Source organism: Ixodes scapularis, unplaced genomic scaffold (assembly GCF_016920785.2).
Source record: "Ixodes scapularis isolate PalLabHiFi unplaced genomic scaffold, ASM1692078v2 PGA_scaffold1__304_contigs__length_218370807, whole genome shotgun sequence".
NCBI classification, from domain to species: domain Eukaryota; kingdom Metazoa; phylum Arthropoda; class Arachnida; order Ixodida; family Ixodidae; genus Ixodes; species Ixodes scapularis.
The window spans coordinates 169,943,092-169,960,268 of record NW_024609846.1 but is presented as its reverse complement, the minus strand read 5'-3'; the positions used below and the strand labels follow the sequence as shown (position 1 = coordinate 169,960,268).

The following is a 17,177-nucleotide window of genomic DNA, read 5'->3' as shown; positions in this document are numbered from 1 at the left end:
GTTTTGCGGGCTTGTCCAAAGACACAAAATCCCCGATATAATATACAAAAAACAACAACAAAAAAGTTGTCATCCCAGATTTATAATTCTTTCAACCACCGCAAAACTAGTGTAACCGATAGTTAAATAAGTTACACTTGTGTTCCTAATATCAGATGCTAGACTGGGCACGGTGCTCTATCCCACCCAATATCCTTCTTTTTAAAGTCCAAATCTTGATGAACGCTTGGCAGGCTTTTGCAATAACATCAGGCATGAGGCGTGTCTTAGTAAATTTAGATTTTTTCCTGGCTCTGAAATCTCGCAACAAGCCGCCAGTGCAATTCAGAAAAACTGTATGGACAGTGTGACGCAGTCAAGGTAGTCTTTAACACTACATTATATGGTGACGATATTGATATTTTAACCAAAACACGATTCGTAGTTGAAGGCAGAATTGTTCAGTGCAGACATAAATCTGATCGAAAGAATGATCGATGGGCTATTTGTTTGATCTTCACAAAGGTGAAAACCGGTCGCTTTCGGTTAGTCTTTTCGCGGAGGGCACTGACGGTTGCTCGTCTCATGTGGATTATGAGTGCGAGTTCTTTTACGTTTCGCTTGTTCTTACCGCAGAACAATCTGAACACTCTGCGCTTTGGTCCTGCGGCTCGCCTTACTGTCAGACGCTCCTCAATTGCTCTTTGATAATCGATTAAGCCGCTGTTTGGGATGCTGCAGTCGTTCGTATAGCGAGCAACTTTTTTTCATCGCAGATGCCGTTTGTTCCTTTCCTGCCAGCGCTGAGCATCGTCGTGAACACCATTTTGATGACGACCCTGCACGCTCTCACCTGGCTTCGTCTGCTTGTTTGGATCTCCGTTGGTGAGTTTCCGCTAAAATACTGTCGTGTCCTGAACTGATCGCAGCATGTAGAAAACGTGATGTTCACACCTTGCTACATAATATAATGACTTTGGCCCAATATAGGTATCACTTACCAATTGCTTTTGATGACATTTACGTAATGTAGACAGCCCATCTCAAAGTTAAGCGTGGGCTGGAGAAAACCGCGTAATAAATACGTTTCAGACTTGAATAAGTATCGTTGGCAGCTATTTATTGCGCACTTGTGGAACATCTGAAATCGTTTAACTCGCTCGTCTGAAACAGACACACGCCGATGTTGTGCCATTTTCCCCAGCTGTGCTTGAAAAGACGTAAAAATGCGTGGAGATAAAAATATGTGCTAGTTGGTACATTACTGAGAAAAAAAGCGCCGAATAAACAGGGATAATGAAGTAGATAGAGACGAAGCGCTCCGTCTCTATTTGCTTCTTGGTCCTCGTTTATTTTGCGCTTTTCTTCCATATTTAAAATTCTATTTCTTTAATGTACACACAGAAAGTTAACGTACAGAAAAATTACACTACCGGTAGAAAGAAACTCGATAAATACACCTGTCACGTATGGGGTCCATACTGACAAAAATATTTGAAATTCAAAGGGGGTTCCAAATAGTCGACCAGTTTAAAATTCGAACGGGTTACTAAATGGTCGAGCCATATGGTATTGTGGGATACGGGTACATGTTTGATACCAGCACCTCTTTCATACCGGCACACGTTCGATACCTGTCCCCGTTTCGAACGGGTACTGGTTTGATACGGTACCCTTTTGAGGTAAATACTTCTTTAGCCCCAAATGGGTACCGTCTAAAAGGAGTCGGCCCAGAACACGCTAAAAATAACTCCTGACGCTTTCTTCGGTAGACATATTTATTGGAGTATGTGAAGGGTGGGAAAGTCACAGCACATTCGATTGGATTCGTCGTCGAAGAAAGACAGCACCTAGCATTCGCTCGCTCATCAAATTTATGTTCAAACAAAGGCAGGTGGTAAACATGAAGTGCACGCGGAGACCTGCTAAAATGATGGCTAGGACAAAAGCACGAACGGCACACGCACATACCCGTTAAAAGTAACAATGCAATCAACAAAAGCAACGCGAGGAATTAGAAGTAAAGTTCAGAGAGCAACATTTTACATTGCGCGTGTGACCGAGGAGCGCAGTTCTAGATGATATTGAAAGAATCTCAGGACGCGGCCGACGAACACTCACATTTCCGCTACTGTATTGTAGCTAACGCTGCACCCTCGTTGGATATCTCCAGGACGCCGCCGGCGAACAGTCACATTTCCGCTACTGTATTGTAGCTAACGCTGCACCCTCGTTGGATATCTCCAGGACGCCGCCGGCGAACAGTCACATTTCCGATACTGTATTGTAGCTAACGCTGCACCCTCTTTGGATATCTCTGGGACGCCGCCGGCGAACAGTCACATTTCCGATACTGTATTGTAGCTAGCGCTGCACCCTCGTTGGATATCTCCAGGACGCCGCCGGCGAACAGTCACATTTCCGATACTGTATTGTAGCTAACGCTGCACCCTCGTTGGATATCTCCAGGACGCCGCCGGCGAACAGTCACATTTCCGATACTGTATTATAGCTAGGGTGTGCATTTTCCGGTTTTAACCGAAAAACACCGATAAACATCCGTCGGTAACGAAAATATAAAATCGGTTAAAACCGAAAAACACCGGTGGTTGGATATTTTCGCCCTGGTTAAAACCGAAAAACATCGGTCGTTGCTATTTTCTGACCTAGCGAAGCCCTTTCCCCGTAGAGGTTCGTCAAACGTGTTATCTCGTGGATCCTGCATTCTTCCAGTGTTTATACATGGCTTGCGGGTGGCGCCAGTCCGCCCTCCTTTCTGGGGGTCAAAAGCGTCTGGTGAACGCAGTGGAAGCTAAGCTCTCATACGCCTTTCCCCTATTGTGTCTCCCATGTCCCTTTTTTGTGGAAAAATTAACACAGTGGAGGGTAGGCTCTCACGTGCCTTTTCCACATTATGTCTGGGCAAATGATGTCGGTGCAAGCCATGTATTCAGAGGTTGCTGTGGTTCCTGGAAGACACTGCCGACGTCCGTGTCGTACAGGAGCGTGCGTTTTCATAATTGCGGGTTGAGAACCGCAAGGAACGTGCTGCCATGACGGCAGCACGTTCCTTGCGTGTAGATGCAAGCATGAAAGTATGCTTGCATCTACTATAATAACCAAGTGTGAAAAATAGTTGCTTCCTAGAGAAGAAGTGTATGAACTATGTGAATAAAATTGGAACTCTCTGTATGTGATCAATCGCTTTTTTTTTCACCGATAATCACCGTTTTTAGCCTCATCGTGAGATGTTCCACCGAAATACGTCGGTGTTTTGAAAATAAATAAACACCGAAAAACATCCGCCGATTTTTCTCACAAATAAACACCGGGAAGTACACACCCTAATTATAGCTAACGCTGCACCCTCGTTGGATATCTCCAGGACGCCGCCGGCGAACAGTCACATTTCCGCTACTGTATTTTAGCTAACGCTGCACCCTCGTTGGATATCTCTAGGACGCCGCCGGCGAACAGTCACATTTCCGATACTGAATTGTAGCTAACGCTGCACCCTCGTTGGATATCTCCAGGACGCCGCCGGCGAACAGTCACATTTCCGATACTGTATTGTAGCTAACGCTGCACCCTCGTTGGATATCTCCAGGACGCCGCCGGCGAACAGTCACATTTCCGATACTGTATTGTAGCTAATGCTGCACCCTCGTTGGATATCTCCAGGACGCCGCCGGCGAACAATCACATTTCCGATACTGTATTGTAGCTAACGCTGCACCCTCGTTGGATATCTCCAGGACGCCGCCGGCGAACAGTCACATTTCCGATACGGTATTGTAGCTAACGCTGCACCCTCGTTGGATATCTCCAGGACGCCGCCGGCGAACAGTCACATTTCCGATACTGTATTGTAGCTAATGGTGCACCGTCGTTGGATATCTCCAGGACGCCGCCGGCGAACAGTCACATTTCCGAAACTGTATTGTAGCTAACGCTGCACCCTCGTTGGATTTCTCCAGGACGCCGCCGGCGAACACTCACATTTCCGCTACTGTACTGTAGCTAACGCTGCACCCTCGTTGGATATCTCCAGGACGCCGCCGGCGAACAGTCACATTTCCGATACTGTATTGTAGCTAACGCTGCACCCTCGTTGGATATCTCCAGGACGCCGCCGGCGAACAGTCACATTTCCGATACTGTATTGTAGCTAATGCTGCACCCTCGTTGGATATCTCCAGGACGCCGCCAGCGAACAGTCACATTTCCGATACTGTATTGCAGCTAACGCTGCACCCTCGTTGGATATCTCCAGGACGCCGCCGGCGAACAGTCATATTTCCGATACTGTATTGTAGCTAACGCTGCACCCTCGTTGGATATCTCCAGGACGCCGCCGGCGAACAGTCACATTTCCGATACTGTATTGTAGCTAACGCTGCACCCTCGTTGGATATCTCCAGGATGCCGCCGGCGAACACTCACATTTCCGCTACTGTACTGTAGCTAACGCTGCACCCTCGTTGGATATCTCCAGGACGCCGCCGGCGAACAGTCACATTTCCGATACTGTATTGTAGCTAACGCTGCACCCTCGTTGGATATCTCCAGGACGCCGCCGGCGAACACTCACATTTCCCCTTCTGTACTGTAGCTAACGCTGCACCCTCGTTGCATATCTCCAGGACGCCGCCGGCGAACAGTCACATTTCCGATACTGTATTGTAGCTAACGCTGCACCCTCGTTGGATATCTCCAGGACGCCGCCGGCGAACAGTCACATTTCCGTTACTGTATTGTAGCTAATGCTGCACCCTCGTTGGATATCTCCAGGACGCCGCCGGCGAACAGTCACATTTCCGATACTGTATTGTAGCTAACGCTGCACCCTCGTTGGATATCTCCAGGACGCCGCCGGCAAACACTCACATTTCCGCTACTGTACTGTAGCTAACGCTGCACCCTCGTTGGATATCTCCAGGACGCCGCCGGCGAACAGTCACATTTCCGATACTGTATTGTAGCTAACGCTGCACCCTCGTTGGATATCTCCAGGACGCCGCCGGCGAACAGTCACATTCCCGATACTGTATTGTAGCTAATGCTGCACCCTCGTTGGATATCTCCAGGACGCCGCCGGCGAACAGTCACATTTCCGATACTGTATTGCAGCTAACGCTGCACCCTCGTTGGATATCTCCAGGACGCCGCCGGCGAACAGTCACATTTCCGATACTGTATTGCAGCTAACGCTGCACCCTCGTTGGATATCTCCAGGACGCCGCCGGCGAACAGTCACATTTCCGATACTGTATTGTAGCTAGCGCTGCACCCTCGTTGGATATCTCCAGGACGCCGCCGGCGAACAGTCACATTTCCGATACTGTATTGTAGCTAACGCTGCACCCTCGTTGGATATCTCCAGGACGCCGCCGGCGAACAGTCACATTTCCGATACTGTATTGTAGCTAACGCTGCACCCTCTTTGGATATCTCTGGGACGCCGCCGGCGAACAGTCACATTTCCGATACTGTATTGTAGCTAGCGCTGCACCCTCGTTGGATATCTCCAGGACGCCGCCGGCGAACAGTCACATTTCCGATACTGAATTGTAGCTAACGCTGCACCCTCGTTGGATATCTCCAGGACGCCGCCGGCGAACAGTCACATTTCCGATACTGTATTGTAGCTAACGCTGCACCCTCTTTGGATATCTCTGGGACGCCGCCGGCGAACAGTCACATTTCCGATACTGTATTGTAGCTAGCGCTGCACCCTCGTTGGATATCTCCAGGACGCCGCCGGCGAACAGTCACATTTCCGATACTGTATTGTAGCTAACGCTGCACCCTCGTTGGATATCTCCAGGACGCCGCCGGCGAACAGTCACATTTCCGATACTGTATTATAGCTAACGCTGCACCCTCGTTGGATATCTCCAGGACGCCGCCGGCGAACAGTCACATTTCCGATACTGTATTGTAGCTAACGCTGCACCCTCGTTGGATATCTCCAGGACGCCGCCGGCGAACAGTCACATTTCCGATACTGTATTGTAGCTAATGCTGCACCCTCGTTGGATATCTCCAGGACGCCGCCGGCGAACAATCACATTTCCGATACTGTATTGTAGCTAACGCTGCACCCTCGTTGGATATCTCCAGGACGCCGCCGGCGAACAGTCACATTTCCGATACGGTATTGTAGCTAACGCTGCACCCTCGTTGGATATCTCCAGGACGCCGCCGGCGAACAGTCACATTTCCGATACTGTATTGTAGCTAATGGTGCACCGTCGTTGGATATCTCCAGGACGCCGCCGGCGAACAGTCACATTTCCGAAACTGTATTGTAGCTAACGCTGCACCCTCGTTGGATTTCTCCAGGACGCCGCCGGCGAACACTCACATTTCCGCTACTGTACTGTAGCTAACGCTGCACCCTCGTTGGATATCTCCAGGACGCCGCCGGCGAACAGTCACATTTCCGATACTGTATTGTAGCTAACGCTGCACCCTCGTTGGATATCTCCAGGACGCCGCCGGCGAACAGTCACATTTCCGATACTGTATTGTAGCTAATGCTGCACCCTCGTTGGATATCTCCAGGACGCCGCCAGCGAACAGTCACATTTCCGATACTGTATTGCAGCTAACGCTGCACCCTCGTTGGATATCTCCAGGACGCCGCCGGCGAACAGTCATATTTCCGATACTGTATTGTAGCTAACGCTGCACCCTCGTTGGATATCTCCAGGACGCCGCCGGCGAACAGTCACATTTCCGATACTGTATTGTAGCTAACGCTGCACCCTCGTTGGATATCTCCAGGATGCCGCCGGCGAACACTCACATTTCCGCTACTGTACTGTAGCTAACGCTGCACCCTCGTTGGATATCTCCAGGACGCCGCCGGCGAACAGTCACATTTCCGATACTGTATTGTAGCTAACGCTGCACCCTCGTTGGATATCTCCAGGACGCCGCCGGCGAACACTCACATTTCCCCTTCTGTACTGTAGCTAACGCTGCACCCTCGTTGCATATCTCCAGGACGCCGCCGGCGAACAGTCACATTTGCGATACTGTATTGTAGCTAACGCTGCACCCTCGTTGGATATCTCCAGGACGCCGCCGGCGAACAGTCACATTTCCGTTACTGTATTGTAGCTAATGCTGCACCCTCGTTGGATATCTCCAGGACGCCGCCGGCGAACAGTCACATTTCCGATACTGTATTGTAGCTAACGCTGCACCCTCGTTGGATATCTCCAGGACGCCGCCGGCAAACACTCACATTTCCGCTACTGTACTGTAGCTAACGCTGCACCCTCGTTGGATATCTCCAGGACGCCGCCGGCGAACAGTCACATTTCCGATACTGTATTGTAGCTAACGCTGCACCCTCGTTGGATATCTCCAGGACGCCGCCGGCGAACAGTCACATTCCCGATACTGTATTGTAGCTAATGCTGCACCCTCGTTGGATATCTCCAGGACGCCGCCGGCGAACAGTCACATTTCCGATACTGTATTGCAGCTAACGCTGCACCCTCGTTGGATATCTCCAGGACGCCGCCGGCGAACAGTCACATTTCCGATACTGTATTGTAGCTAACGCTGCACCCTCTTTGGATATCTCTGGGACGCCGCCGGCGAACAGTCACATTTCCGATACTGTATTGTAGCTAGCGCTGCACCCTCGTTGGATATCTCCAGGACGCCGCCGGCGAACAGTCACATTTCCGATACTGTATTGTAGCTAACGCTGCACCCTCGTTGGATATCTCCAGGACGCCGCCGGCGAACAGTCACATTTCCGATACTGTATTGTAGCTAACGCTGCACCCTCGTTGGATATCTCCAGGACGCCGCCGGCGAACAGTCACATTCCCGATACTGTATTGTAGCTAATGCTGCACCCTCGTTGGATATCTCCAGGACGCCGCCGGCGAACAGTCACATTTCCGATACTGTATTGCAGCTAACGCTGCACCCTCGTTTGATATCTCCAGGACGCCGCCGGCGAACAGTCACATTTCCGATACTGTATTGTAGCTAACGCTGCACCCTCTTTGGATATCTCTGGGACGCCGCCGGCGAACAGTCACATTTCCGATACTGTATTATAGCTAACGCTGCACCCTCGTTGGATATCTCCAGGACGCCGCCGGCGAACAGTCACATTTCCGATACTGTATTGTAGCTAACGCTGCACCCTCGTTGGATATCTCCAGGACGCCGCCGGCGAACAGTCACATTTCCGATACTGTATTGTAGCTAATGCTGCACCCTCGTTGGATATCTCCAGGACGCCGCCGGCGAACAATCACATTTCCGATACTGTATTGTAGCTAACGCTGCACCCTCGTTGGATATCTCCAGGACGCCGCCGGCGAACAGTCACATTTCCGATACGGTATTGTAGCTAACGCTGCACCCTCGTTGGATATCTCCAGGACGCCGCCGGCGAACAGTCACATTTCCGATACTGTATTGTAGCTAATGGTGCACCGTCGTTGGATATCTCCAGGACGCCGCCGGCGAACAGTCACATTTCCGAAACTGTATTGTAGCTAACGCTGCACCCTCGTTGGATTTCTCCAGGACGCCGCCGGCGAACACTCACATTTCCGCTACTGTACTGTAGCTAACGCTGCACCCTCGTTGGATATCTCCAGGACGCCGCCGGCGAACAGTCACATTTCCGATACTGTATTGTAGCTAACGCTGCACCCTCGTTGGATATCTCCAGGACGCCGCCGGCGAACAGTCACATTTCCGATACTGTATTGTAGCTAATGCTGCACCCTCGTTGGATATCTCCAGGACGCCGCCAGCGAACAGTCACATTTCCGATACTGTATTGCAGCTAACGCTGCACCCTCGTTGGATATCTCCAGGACGCCGCCGGCGAACAGTCATATTTCCGATACTGTATTGTAGCTAACGCTGCACCCTCGTTGGATATCTCCAGGACGCCGCCGGCGAACAGTCACATTTCCGATACTGTATTGTAGCTAACGCTGCACCCTCGTTGGATATCTCCAGGATGCCGCCGGCGAACACTCACATTTCCGCTACTGTACTGTAGCTAACGCCGCACCCTCGTTGGATATCTCCAGGACGCCGCCGGCGAACAGTCACATTTCCGATACTGTATTGTAGCTAACGCTGCACCCTCGTTGGATATCTCCAGGACGCCGCCGGCGAACACTCACATTTCCCCTTCTGTACTGTAGCTAACGCTGCACCCTCGTTGCATATCTCCAGGACGCCGCCGGCGAACAGTCACATTTCCGATACTGTATTGTAGCTAACGGTGCACCCTCCTTGGATATCTGCAGGACGCCGCCGGCGAACAGTCACATTTCCGCTACTGTATTGCAGCTAACGCTGCACCCTCGTTGGATATCTCCAGGACGCCGCCGGCGAACAGTCACATTTCCCCTACTGTATTGTAGCTAACGCTGCACCCTCTTTGGATATCTCCAGGACGCCGCTGGCGGACAGTCACATTTCCGCTACTGTATTGTAGCTAACGCTGCACCCTCGTTGGATATCTCCAGGACGCCGCCGGCCAACAGTGACATTCCGGTTGCTGTCTTGTAGCTTGCGCTGCGCCTGCGTCAAGGTTGAATATCTCCAGGACGCGGCTGACGAACGAGAACACTCTCGCTGCTGTCTTTTCGACTGCGCTGCGTCCACGTTGCTTATCTCCAGGACACGGCCAATGGACACACACAGTCCCACTGCTGTCTTTTATTTTGCGCTGCATCCTCGCTCGTTATCTCCAGGACGCAGTCGACGAACACTCACAGACCTGCTGCTGTCTTGTAGCTTGCGCTGCGTCCACGCTGGATATCGTCAGGACGCAGCCGATGAACAGTCACAGCCCCACTGCTGTCTTTTATTCTGCGCTACATCTTCATTCGTTATCTCTAGGACGCAGTCGACGAACGCTCATAGTTCTGCTGCTGTCTTGTAGCTTGCGCTGCGTCCACGCTGGATATCTCCAGGACGCAGCCGATGAACAGTCACAGTCCCGCTGCTCTCTCGTAGCTTGCGCAGCGTCTACGCTTGATATCTCCAGGAGGCGGCCGAGGAACACTCACAGTCCCGCTGTTGTCTTGAAGCGTGCGTTGCGTCCACGTTGGATATCACCAAGACGCGGTCGACGAACACTCACAGTCCTGCTGCTTTCTTGTAGCTTACGCTGCGTCCACGTTGGATATTTCCAGGACGCGGTCGATAATCACTAACAGTCCCGCCACTGTCTTGTAGCTTGCGTTGCGTCCACGTTGGATATCTCCAGGATGCGGCCGACGAACACTCACAGTCCCGCCACTGTCTTGTAGCTTGAGTTGCGTCCACGTTGGATGTTTCGAGGACGCGGTCGACGAACACTCACAATCCCATTGCTTTCTTGTAGCTTACGCTGCGTCCACGTTGGATATTTCCAGGACGCGGTCGATGAGCACTAACGGTCCCGCTGCTATCTTGTCCCTTGCGCTGCGTCCGCGTTGGTTTTCTCCTGGACGCGGCCGAGGAACACTCACAGTCCCGCTGCTTTCTTGTAGCTTACGCTGCGGCCACGTTTGATATTTCCAGGATCGGTCGATGAGCACTAACGGTCCCGTTGCTATCTTGGCTCTTGCGCTGCGTCTGCGCTGGTTTCCTCCAAGACGCGGCCGAGGAACACTCACAGTCCCGCCACTGCCTTGTAGCTTGCGCTGTGTCCACGCTGGATATCTCCAGGACGCCGTCGACGAACAATCACAATCCCGCTACTTTCCTGTAGCTTACGCTGCGTCCACGTTTGATATTTCCAGTACCCGGAAGATGAGCTCTAACAGTCCCGCTGCTATCTTGTCTCTTGCGCTGCGTGTGCGTTGGTTTTCTCCAGGACGCGGCCGAGGAACACTCACAGTCCCGCTGCTTTCTTGTAGCTTACGCTGCGTCCACGTTGGATATTTCCAGGACGCGATCGGTGAGCACTAACAGTCCCGCTGCTATCTTGTCTCTTGCGCTGCGTCTGCGTTGGTTTTCTCCAGGACGCGGCCGAGGAACACTCATAGTCCCGCTGCTTTCTTGTAGCTTACGCTGCGTCCGCGTTGGATATTTCCAGGACGCGGTCGATGAGCACTAACAGTCCCGCTGCTATCTTGTCTCCTGCGCTGCGTCTGCGTTGGTTTTTTCCAGGACGCGGCCGAGGAACACTCACAGTCCCGCCACTGTCTTTTAGCTTGCGATGCGTCCACGATGGGTATCTCCAGAACGCGGTCGACGAACACTAACAGTCCCGCTGGTATCTTGTCTCTTGCGCTGCGTCTGCGTTGGTTTTCTCCAGGACGCGGCCGAGGAACACTCACAGTCCCGCTGCTTTCTTGTAGCTTACGCTGCGTCCACGTTGGATATTTCCAGGACGCGGTCGATGAGCACAAACAGTCCCGCTGCTATCTTGTCTCTTGCGCAGCGTCTGCGTTGGTTTTCTCCAGGACGCGGCCGAGGAACACTCACAGTCCCGCTGCTTTCTTGTAGCTTACGCTGCGTCCACGTTGGATATTTCCAGGACGCGGTCGATGAGCACTAACGGTCCCGCTGCTATCTTGTCTCTTGTGCTGCGTCTGTGTTGGTTTTTTCCAGGACGCGGCCGAGGAACACTCACAGTCCTGCCACTGTCTTGTAGCTTGCGCTGCGTCCACGATGGATATCTCTAGTATGCGGTCGACGAACACTCACAATCCCGCTGCTTTCTTGTAGCTTACGCTGCGGCCACATTTGATATTTCCAGTACGCGGTCGATGAGCACTAACAGTCCCGCTGTTATCTCGTCTCTTGCGCTGCGTCTGCGTTGGTTTTCTCCAGGACGCGGCAGAGGAAGACTCACAGTCCCGCCACTGTCTTGTAGCTTGCGGTGCGTCCACGCTGGATATCTCCAGGACTCAGCCGATGAACAGTCACAGTCACGCTGCTCTCTCGTAGCTTGCGCTGCGTCTACGCTAAATATCTCCAGGACGCGGCCGATGAACAGTCACAGTCCCGCTTCCGTCTTGAAGCGTGCGTTGCGTCCACGTTGGATATCTCCAGGACGCGGTTGACGAACACTCACAATCCCACTGCTTTCTTGTAGCTTACGGTGCGTCCACGTTGGATATTTCCAGGACGCGGTCGATGAGCACTAACAGTCCCGCTGCTATCTTGTCTCTTGCGCTGCGTCTGCGTTGAGTTTCTCCAGGACGCGGCCGAATAACACTGACAGTCCCGCCACTGTCTTGTAGCTTGCGCTGCGTCCACGCTGAATATCTCCAGGACGCGGTCGGCGAACACTCACAATCCCGCTGCTTTCTTGTAGCTCACGCTGTGTCCACGTTGGATATTTCCACGACGCGATCGATGAGCGCTAACAGTCCCGCTGCTATCTTGTTTCTTGCGCTGCGTCTGCGTTGGGTTTCTCCAGGACGCGGCCGAGGAACACTCACTGTCCCGCCACTGTCTTGTAGCTTGCGCTGCGTCCGCGCTGGATATCTCCAGGACGCAGCCGATGAACAGGCACAGTCCCGCTGCTCTCTCGTAGGTTGCGCTGCGTCTACGCTGGATATCTCCAGGACGCGGCCGATGAACAGTCACAGCCTCGCTGCCGTCTTGAAGCGTGCGTTGCGTCCACGTTGGATATCTCCAGGACGCGGTTGGCGAACACTCACAATCCCACTGCTTTCTTGTAGCTTGCGCTGCGTCCACGTTGGATATGTCTTCAGGACGCAGTCGACGAACACTCACAGTCCCGCTGCTGTCCTTGTGCTGCGTCCACGTTGGATATATACCCAGGACGCGGCCGAAAACAGTCACAGCCCCGCTGCTGTCTCGTAGTTTGCGCTATGTCCACACTGGATATCTGCTGGGCGCAGCCAACGAACAGTCACAGCCCCGCTGCTGTCTTGTAGTTTGCGCTACGTCCACATTGGATATCTGCAGGGCTCAGCCAACGAACAGTCACAGTCCCCACTGCTGTCTCGTAGTTCGCGCTACGTCCCCATTGGATATCTACAGGGCGCAGCCGACGAACAGTCACAGTCCCCGCTGCTGTCTCGTAGTTCGCGCTACGTCCACATTGGATATCTACAGGGCGCAGCCAACGAATAGTCAGAGTCCCCGCTGCTGTCTCGTAGTTTGCGCTACGTCCACATTAGATATCTGCAGGGCGCAGCCAGCGAACAGTCACAGCCCCGCTGCTCTCTTGTAGCCCGCGCTGAGTTCACGTTATCTTCCGGACGTGCCCCTATCGACCCGTTAAATTTGGAGAGAAAAGTTTCACGCCAAATTGAGCAGAAAATTTACCGTCAAATATAGCGTTTCGGTAGTGTCATGACGTCAAAACTACGTCTGACGCCACGAACCACGTGACATAACGTCACACGTTACGTCATGTGACGTCACGTGACACGTGACGCTACTGACTAGACCACGCGCACACACTTGCACGTCTTGGGAACGAGCGCGGGTTTAGATGACAAGGCTTTGCGAACGGGGCCCGATAACGCTATCGCGTTTCACTCTGAAAGGCGAAGCTTAAGCTTCCCCTAAGTATTCATGTGCGTGTTGTCTTTAATAATTTGTGTTCCGAAATTCTGCAGGTTAACTCACTGAGACAGCTGAAGGCAACGATAGGATTTTATCTTTTAAACGGATATGTACCTAAGGATGTTTATATCTAGTACGTGTCAACTATGTATTATAATTGTCATCTTGCATTTTTGGGCTTTCCGAACTGTTTCAACCTCGCTTTTGCGAACTTCTTTTTGTTTGTGCAGCAGTTACGGCTTTAGTTCCCGGACATTCTTCCACATTTGTCCTCAAAACTGCCTCTTTTAAACTTCAAGAATCCATTTGAACGATCGACGTTTATTGCTTATAAAGATTCTTGAGAAATATTGGTACTTCCCTCAACTGTGGAAATGTTCGACGACTTAGCATTTTTTTTGTGTCGGTTGATAATCAGCGGAGTTGTGTAGTTGTATGAGTCCCCGATATCTGATCCAAATATTTAAATTGAGCGCCAATAAACATTTCTGTCTGCTGTCCCGTGCATATGTTCAAGAAACTAGGCACCCTACCAGTAACTACACGAAGGAATGCCCTAGTGCAGGGTGATATCAGGTGGCCTGCCAATTGGCAATATTACTTGGTGACATGGCAGTCTGGACGAGTTAGTCATTTTTTGTGAGAAATTGGTTATCGATTTCCGGTGAAGAATTAGAATTAGATATAGCCGAGTTCGGCATCCAGTGTTTCTCTGTTGTGTACTTCACTATTGTCTCCTCGTCTTTCTGCGCCTTTGCTTCGAATCATATATCGCAACTACAAGAGGGAAGGCCTCACGAGAGTCTAACGGTTCTGTGTGAATCACTTGATCGTTGAATCCTATTCGTGAAGTGTGATATCATCTTGTGCTGCAGGACTTACTGGCTACTTCGTCTACGGAACCCAGCACAGCAAGCTCAACAAGCTCCCAGAGTCAAACGGTCGCCAGGCGCTGGAGAGTCCCTCCAACGGCAAGCAGCAGAACAGCCGCCTTTGAAGAGTGGCCTGACGGCATGACGCCTTCGACGGGGGCTGTGCTCTTGTGTGCATCTGTACATAGTGCCTCGCTCTGGGCGGCAAGCGGACATGCCGTCGGAGCCATCTGGTAGACCCTCCGGGAACTAAGCTTCTGACCGTCGTCGTCCGTTTCGAACAACGAGTTTCCGGCAGCGTGTTGTGCTCGACAACACAGCAAGAGCCTCTCTTGGACTTGCGCATTTGTTGCTTACAATGCGCACGGAATTGATGTGCTTACGTCCTTGTGACGCGCATACCACTAGGACGGATATGATGTGCTATCAGTGCAATGGAAAACGCTTTTTCGAATTTGTGTTGGCAAAGATTTCAGAGACATGAGGGAGTACATTCGTACCTGAGCGCGGTTTCATGTCAACCTACTTTTATGTACCTTTTTTTTTTTTTAATTTGGCTCGTAGAATCGTTGCTTATCAAATAATACCCTTTAATGTTTTTTCTTAAAATTAATATATGATGCTGTTATTACGACGTACCGTGTACGAGCGTAACATTTATGACTGTTATACGTTTGCATGTTTGATTTCTTTTATATTCCACTTGTATACGGACATCTGGACAGATGTGAAACAGTGCCATCACCGTATTTACTCTTTTATACTAGTTTTACCTGTTCGCCATTTTACGCGCGTAGATAAAGAGAACAAAAAGAGAGCGACCAATTAGAAATTCCTGATATAATCTCATGTCAGAGAGTTGCGGAAGCTATTTTTAGAAGCGACTTTAATCTCAACAATCAGCACAGTTGGTTATAAAACCGACCCTCACTTTGCTTTCAGCGTTATTTATAAACCATGGACCGATATAGATATGTATATAAGCGCCAAACAAGCCACTCATAAAAGCGCACATGTGTATATGTATATGTACATATTCGGTGCTACATAGCGATAACCTTGGGACTAAGTGTTGCCTTCACTGGATCTTCTCTTTGACATCGGCTTGAAAGGGCTCACCTCTTACCCGCGTCCGACAGCGGTAGCGTTAATTGCTTGTCTTTTGTTTGGCCACTACATTATATCTTTGAAAACAAGAAAGAGCACAGGATGCGATTTGCAAAGACTTCTTTTGACCTGATCGCGCCGCAAATTGGCCACATCTCTACGCTCGATCTCTATTAAATGACTTCTTTCCTGAAATGCTTCGTAGTCGTTTTGTAATTTTTCTTCTAGGCTTATTTGAGCCATTGCTGTTTTTTTTTTTCTTCTTTTCACTGAGCAGTATGCTGGGTGTCGTGCTCGCTACTATTAACATAAGGTGAGATTTACAACCGCTCAATACTTTGCCCTCCATGAATTCCGGAGTATAAAATTTGATTTTCATACCGCTTTCCCTAATCGCAGGCACGAACTCGACGTTTTTGATGCAGTCAGACATCTCAGAGGATCATTTTGTGCGCGTGGTACTTCTGTTAATATTATCAGCCAATGCACGTATGGTGGCATTACCTATATTAACAGTTTTGTACTCATGCCGACTAAACAAGGGCCCAGTGACGCTAGATTGTGTGATTTTCAAATTTCTACATTACTGTTTTTTTCTGAAATAACTTGAGGTCGCACCATAAGCGAGGCATGCACATTTGTGAGACCATAATGGCTTCAAAGTTTTATTCCTAAGGAGGGAAGACCCAGATCACCGCTGCACCTTAATTACTATCATGCCTAGCTGACAGCGATCAAATACTATAAATAAAAAATATTTTTAAGAGGCCTTGCTTTAGGTTGTCTTTTAGTCCTCCGACAAATTTTAGGACCGGGTGGGTAGCTCTGCGCAAATTGTTAGAAGTCAAAATCGTCTTTAGCTTAGTTTTTTCATTTTAACTTCTTGGGACCTAATGCCATTGGATAACTGACGCTAGGCCTCATTCTATTCTAACCGCGGCGTGGAAGTTTGACGAAAAAATTCTAGTGTGCATTACAAAGAAATGCATCCTCATAGACTGCTTCAAACCGAAGCTAAGCCGTCGAAGGTTGACTGTGTCGTGTCAATTGCCTCCCTCTTCGCCGGCTCCGTAACACTCGTGTACGCGCTGGAGTAAACGAGAGCAGAACGACTCAAGCGTGGAGTTAAGGGATCGACGTCATCGATGCTCTTTGATGGCTCAGTTTTTGTTTGAAGCCGTGTACGAGGATAATATTTATCCTTCCCATAGCGCCATAAGCCAGTTTAATTGCGATATTACATTTCATAAATTCTAGATGTTTCGGTTATGGTGCTTTTCATCTGAGAACAAAGACCTTCGTCATCGAGAAGAGTTTCTTTAAGCTTCCAAAAGGCTCCTACAAAACTACGTTTTCTTTTGACTGTCCACCCTTCCTAACCGCACTGTAACCATTGCCTAGTCAGAGAAGGCAACAGGGGACATATTCTGGATAGTTACCGAACTGGCAAGCTCGCTGGACATGTAAATGCGGGCCGCCTCGGTGGCTCTGGAATAAAAAAAACAACAAAACAAACAACCTTGATGGCTTTGAGCTAAAGCGCCGGCCTACGGATCCCCAGGTGGTGGGTTCAAATCCCCACCTAGGTGGCCGCACTCTAACGGAGGCTTATTGCGGAGAAGGCGCCGTGTAGCCGAGCTTTCGGTTGCACGCCAAAAGATCCCCAGGGGGTCGAAATTA

General features: G+C 50.5%; 1 protein-coding gene across 2 annotated transcripts in view; it reads left to right on the top strand.

Moving 5' to 3' along the window:
• The window catches only part of LOC8032668 (cationic amino acid transporter 4), a 130,092-nt gene extending 114,400 nt beyond the window's left edge, over positions 1 to 15,692 (top strand). For both annotated transcript variants that reach the window (XM_040218852.2, XM_029994749.4), the window contains exons 5-6: positions 756 to 864; positions 14,394 to 15,692. In XM_040218852.2, coding sequence (XP_040074786.1) covers positions 756 to 864; positions 14,394 to 14,515 — 231 coding nt within the window. In that variant the 3' untranslated portion in view covers positions 14,516 to 15,692. The remainder of the gene's footprint in view (positions 1 to 755; positions 865 to 14,393) is intronic.
• The last annotated feature ends 1,485 nt before the right edge of the window (positions 15,693 to 17,177 follow it).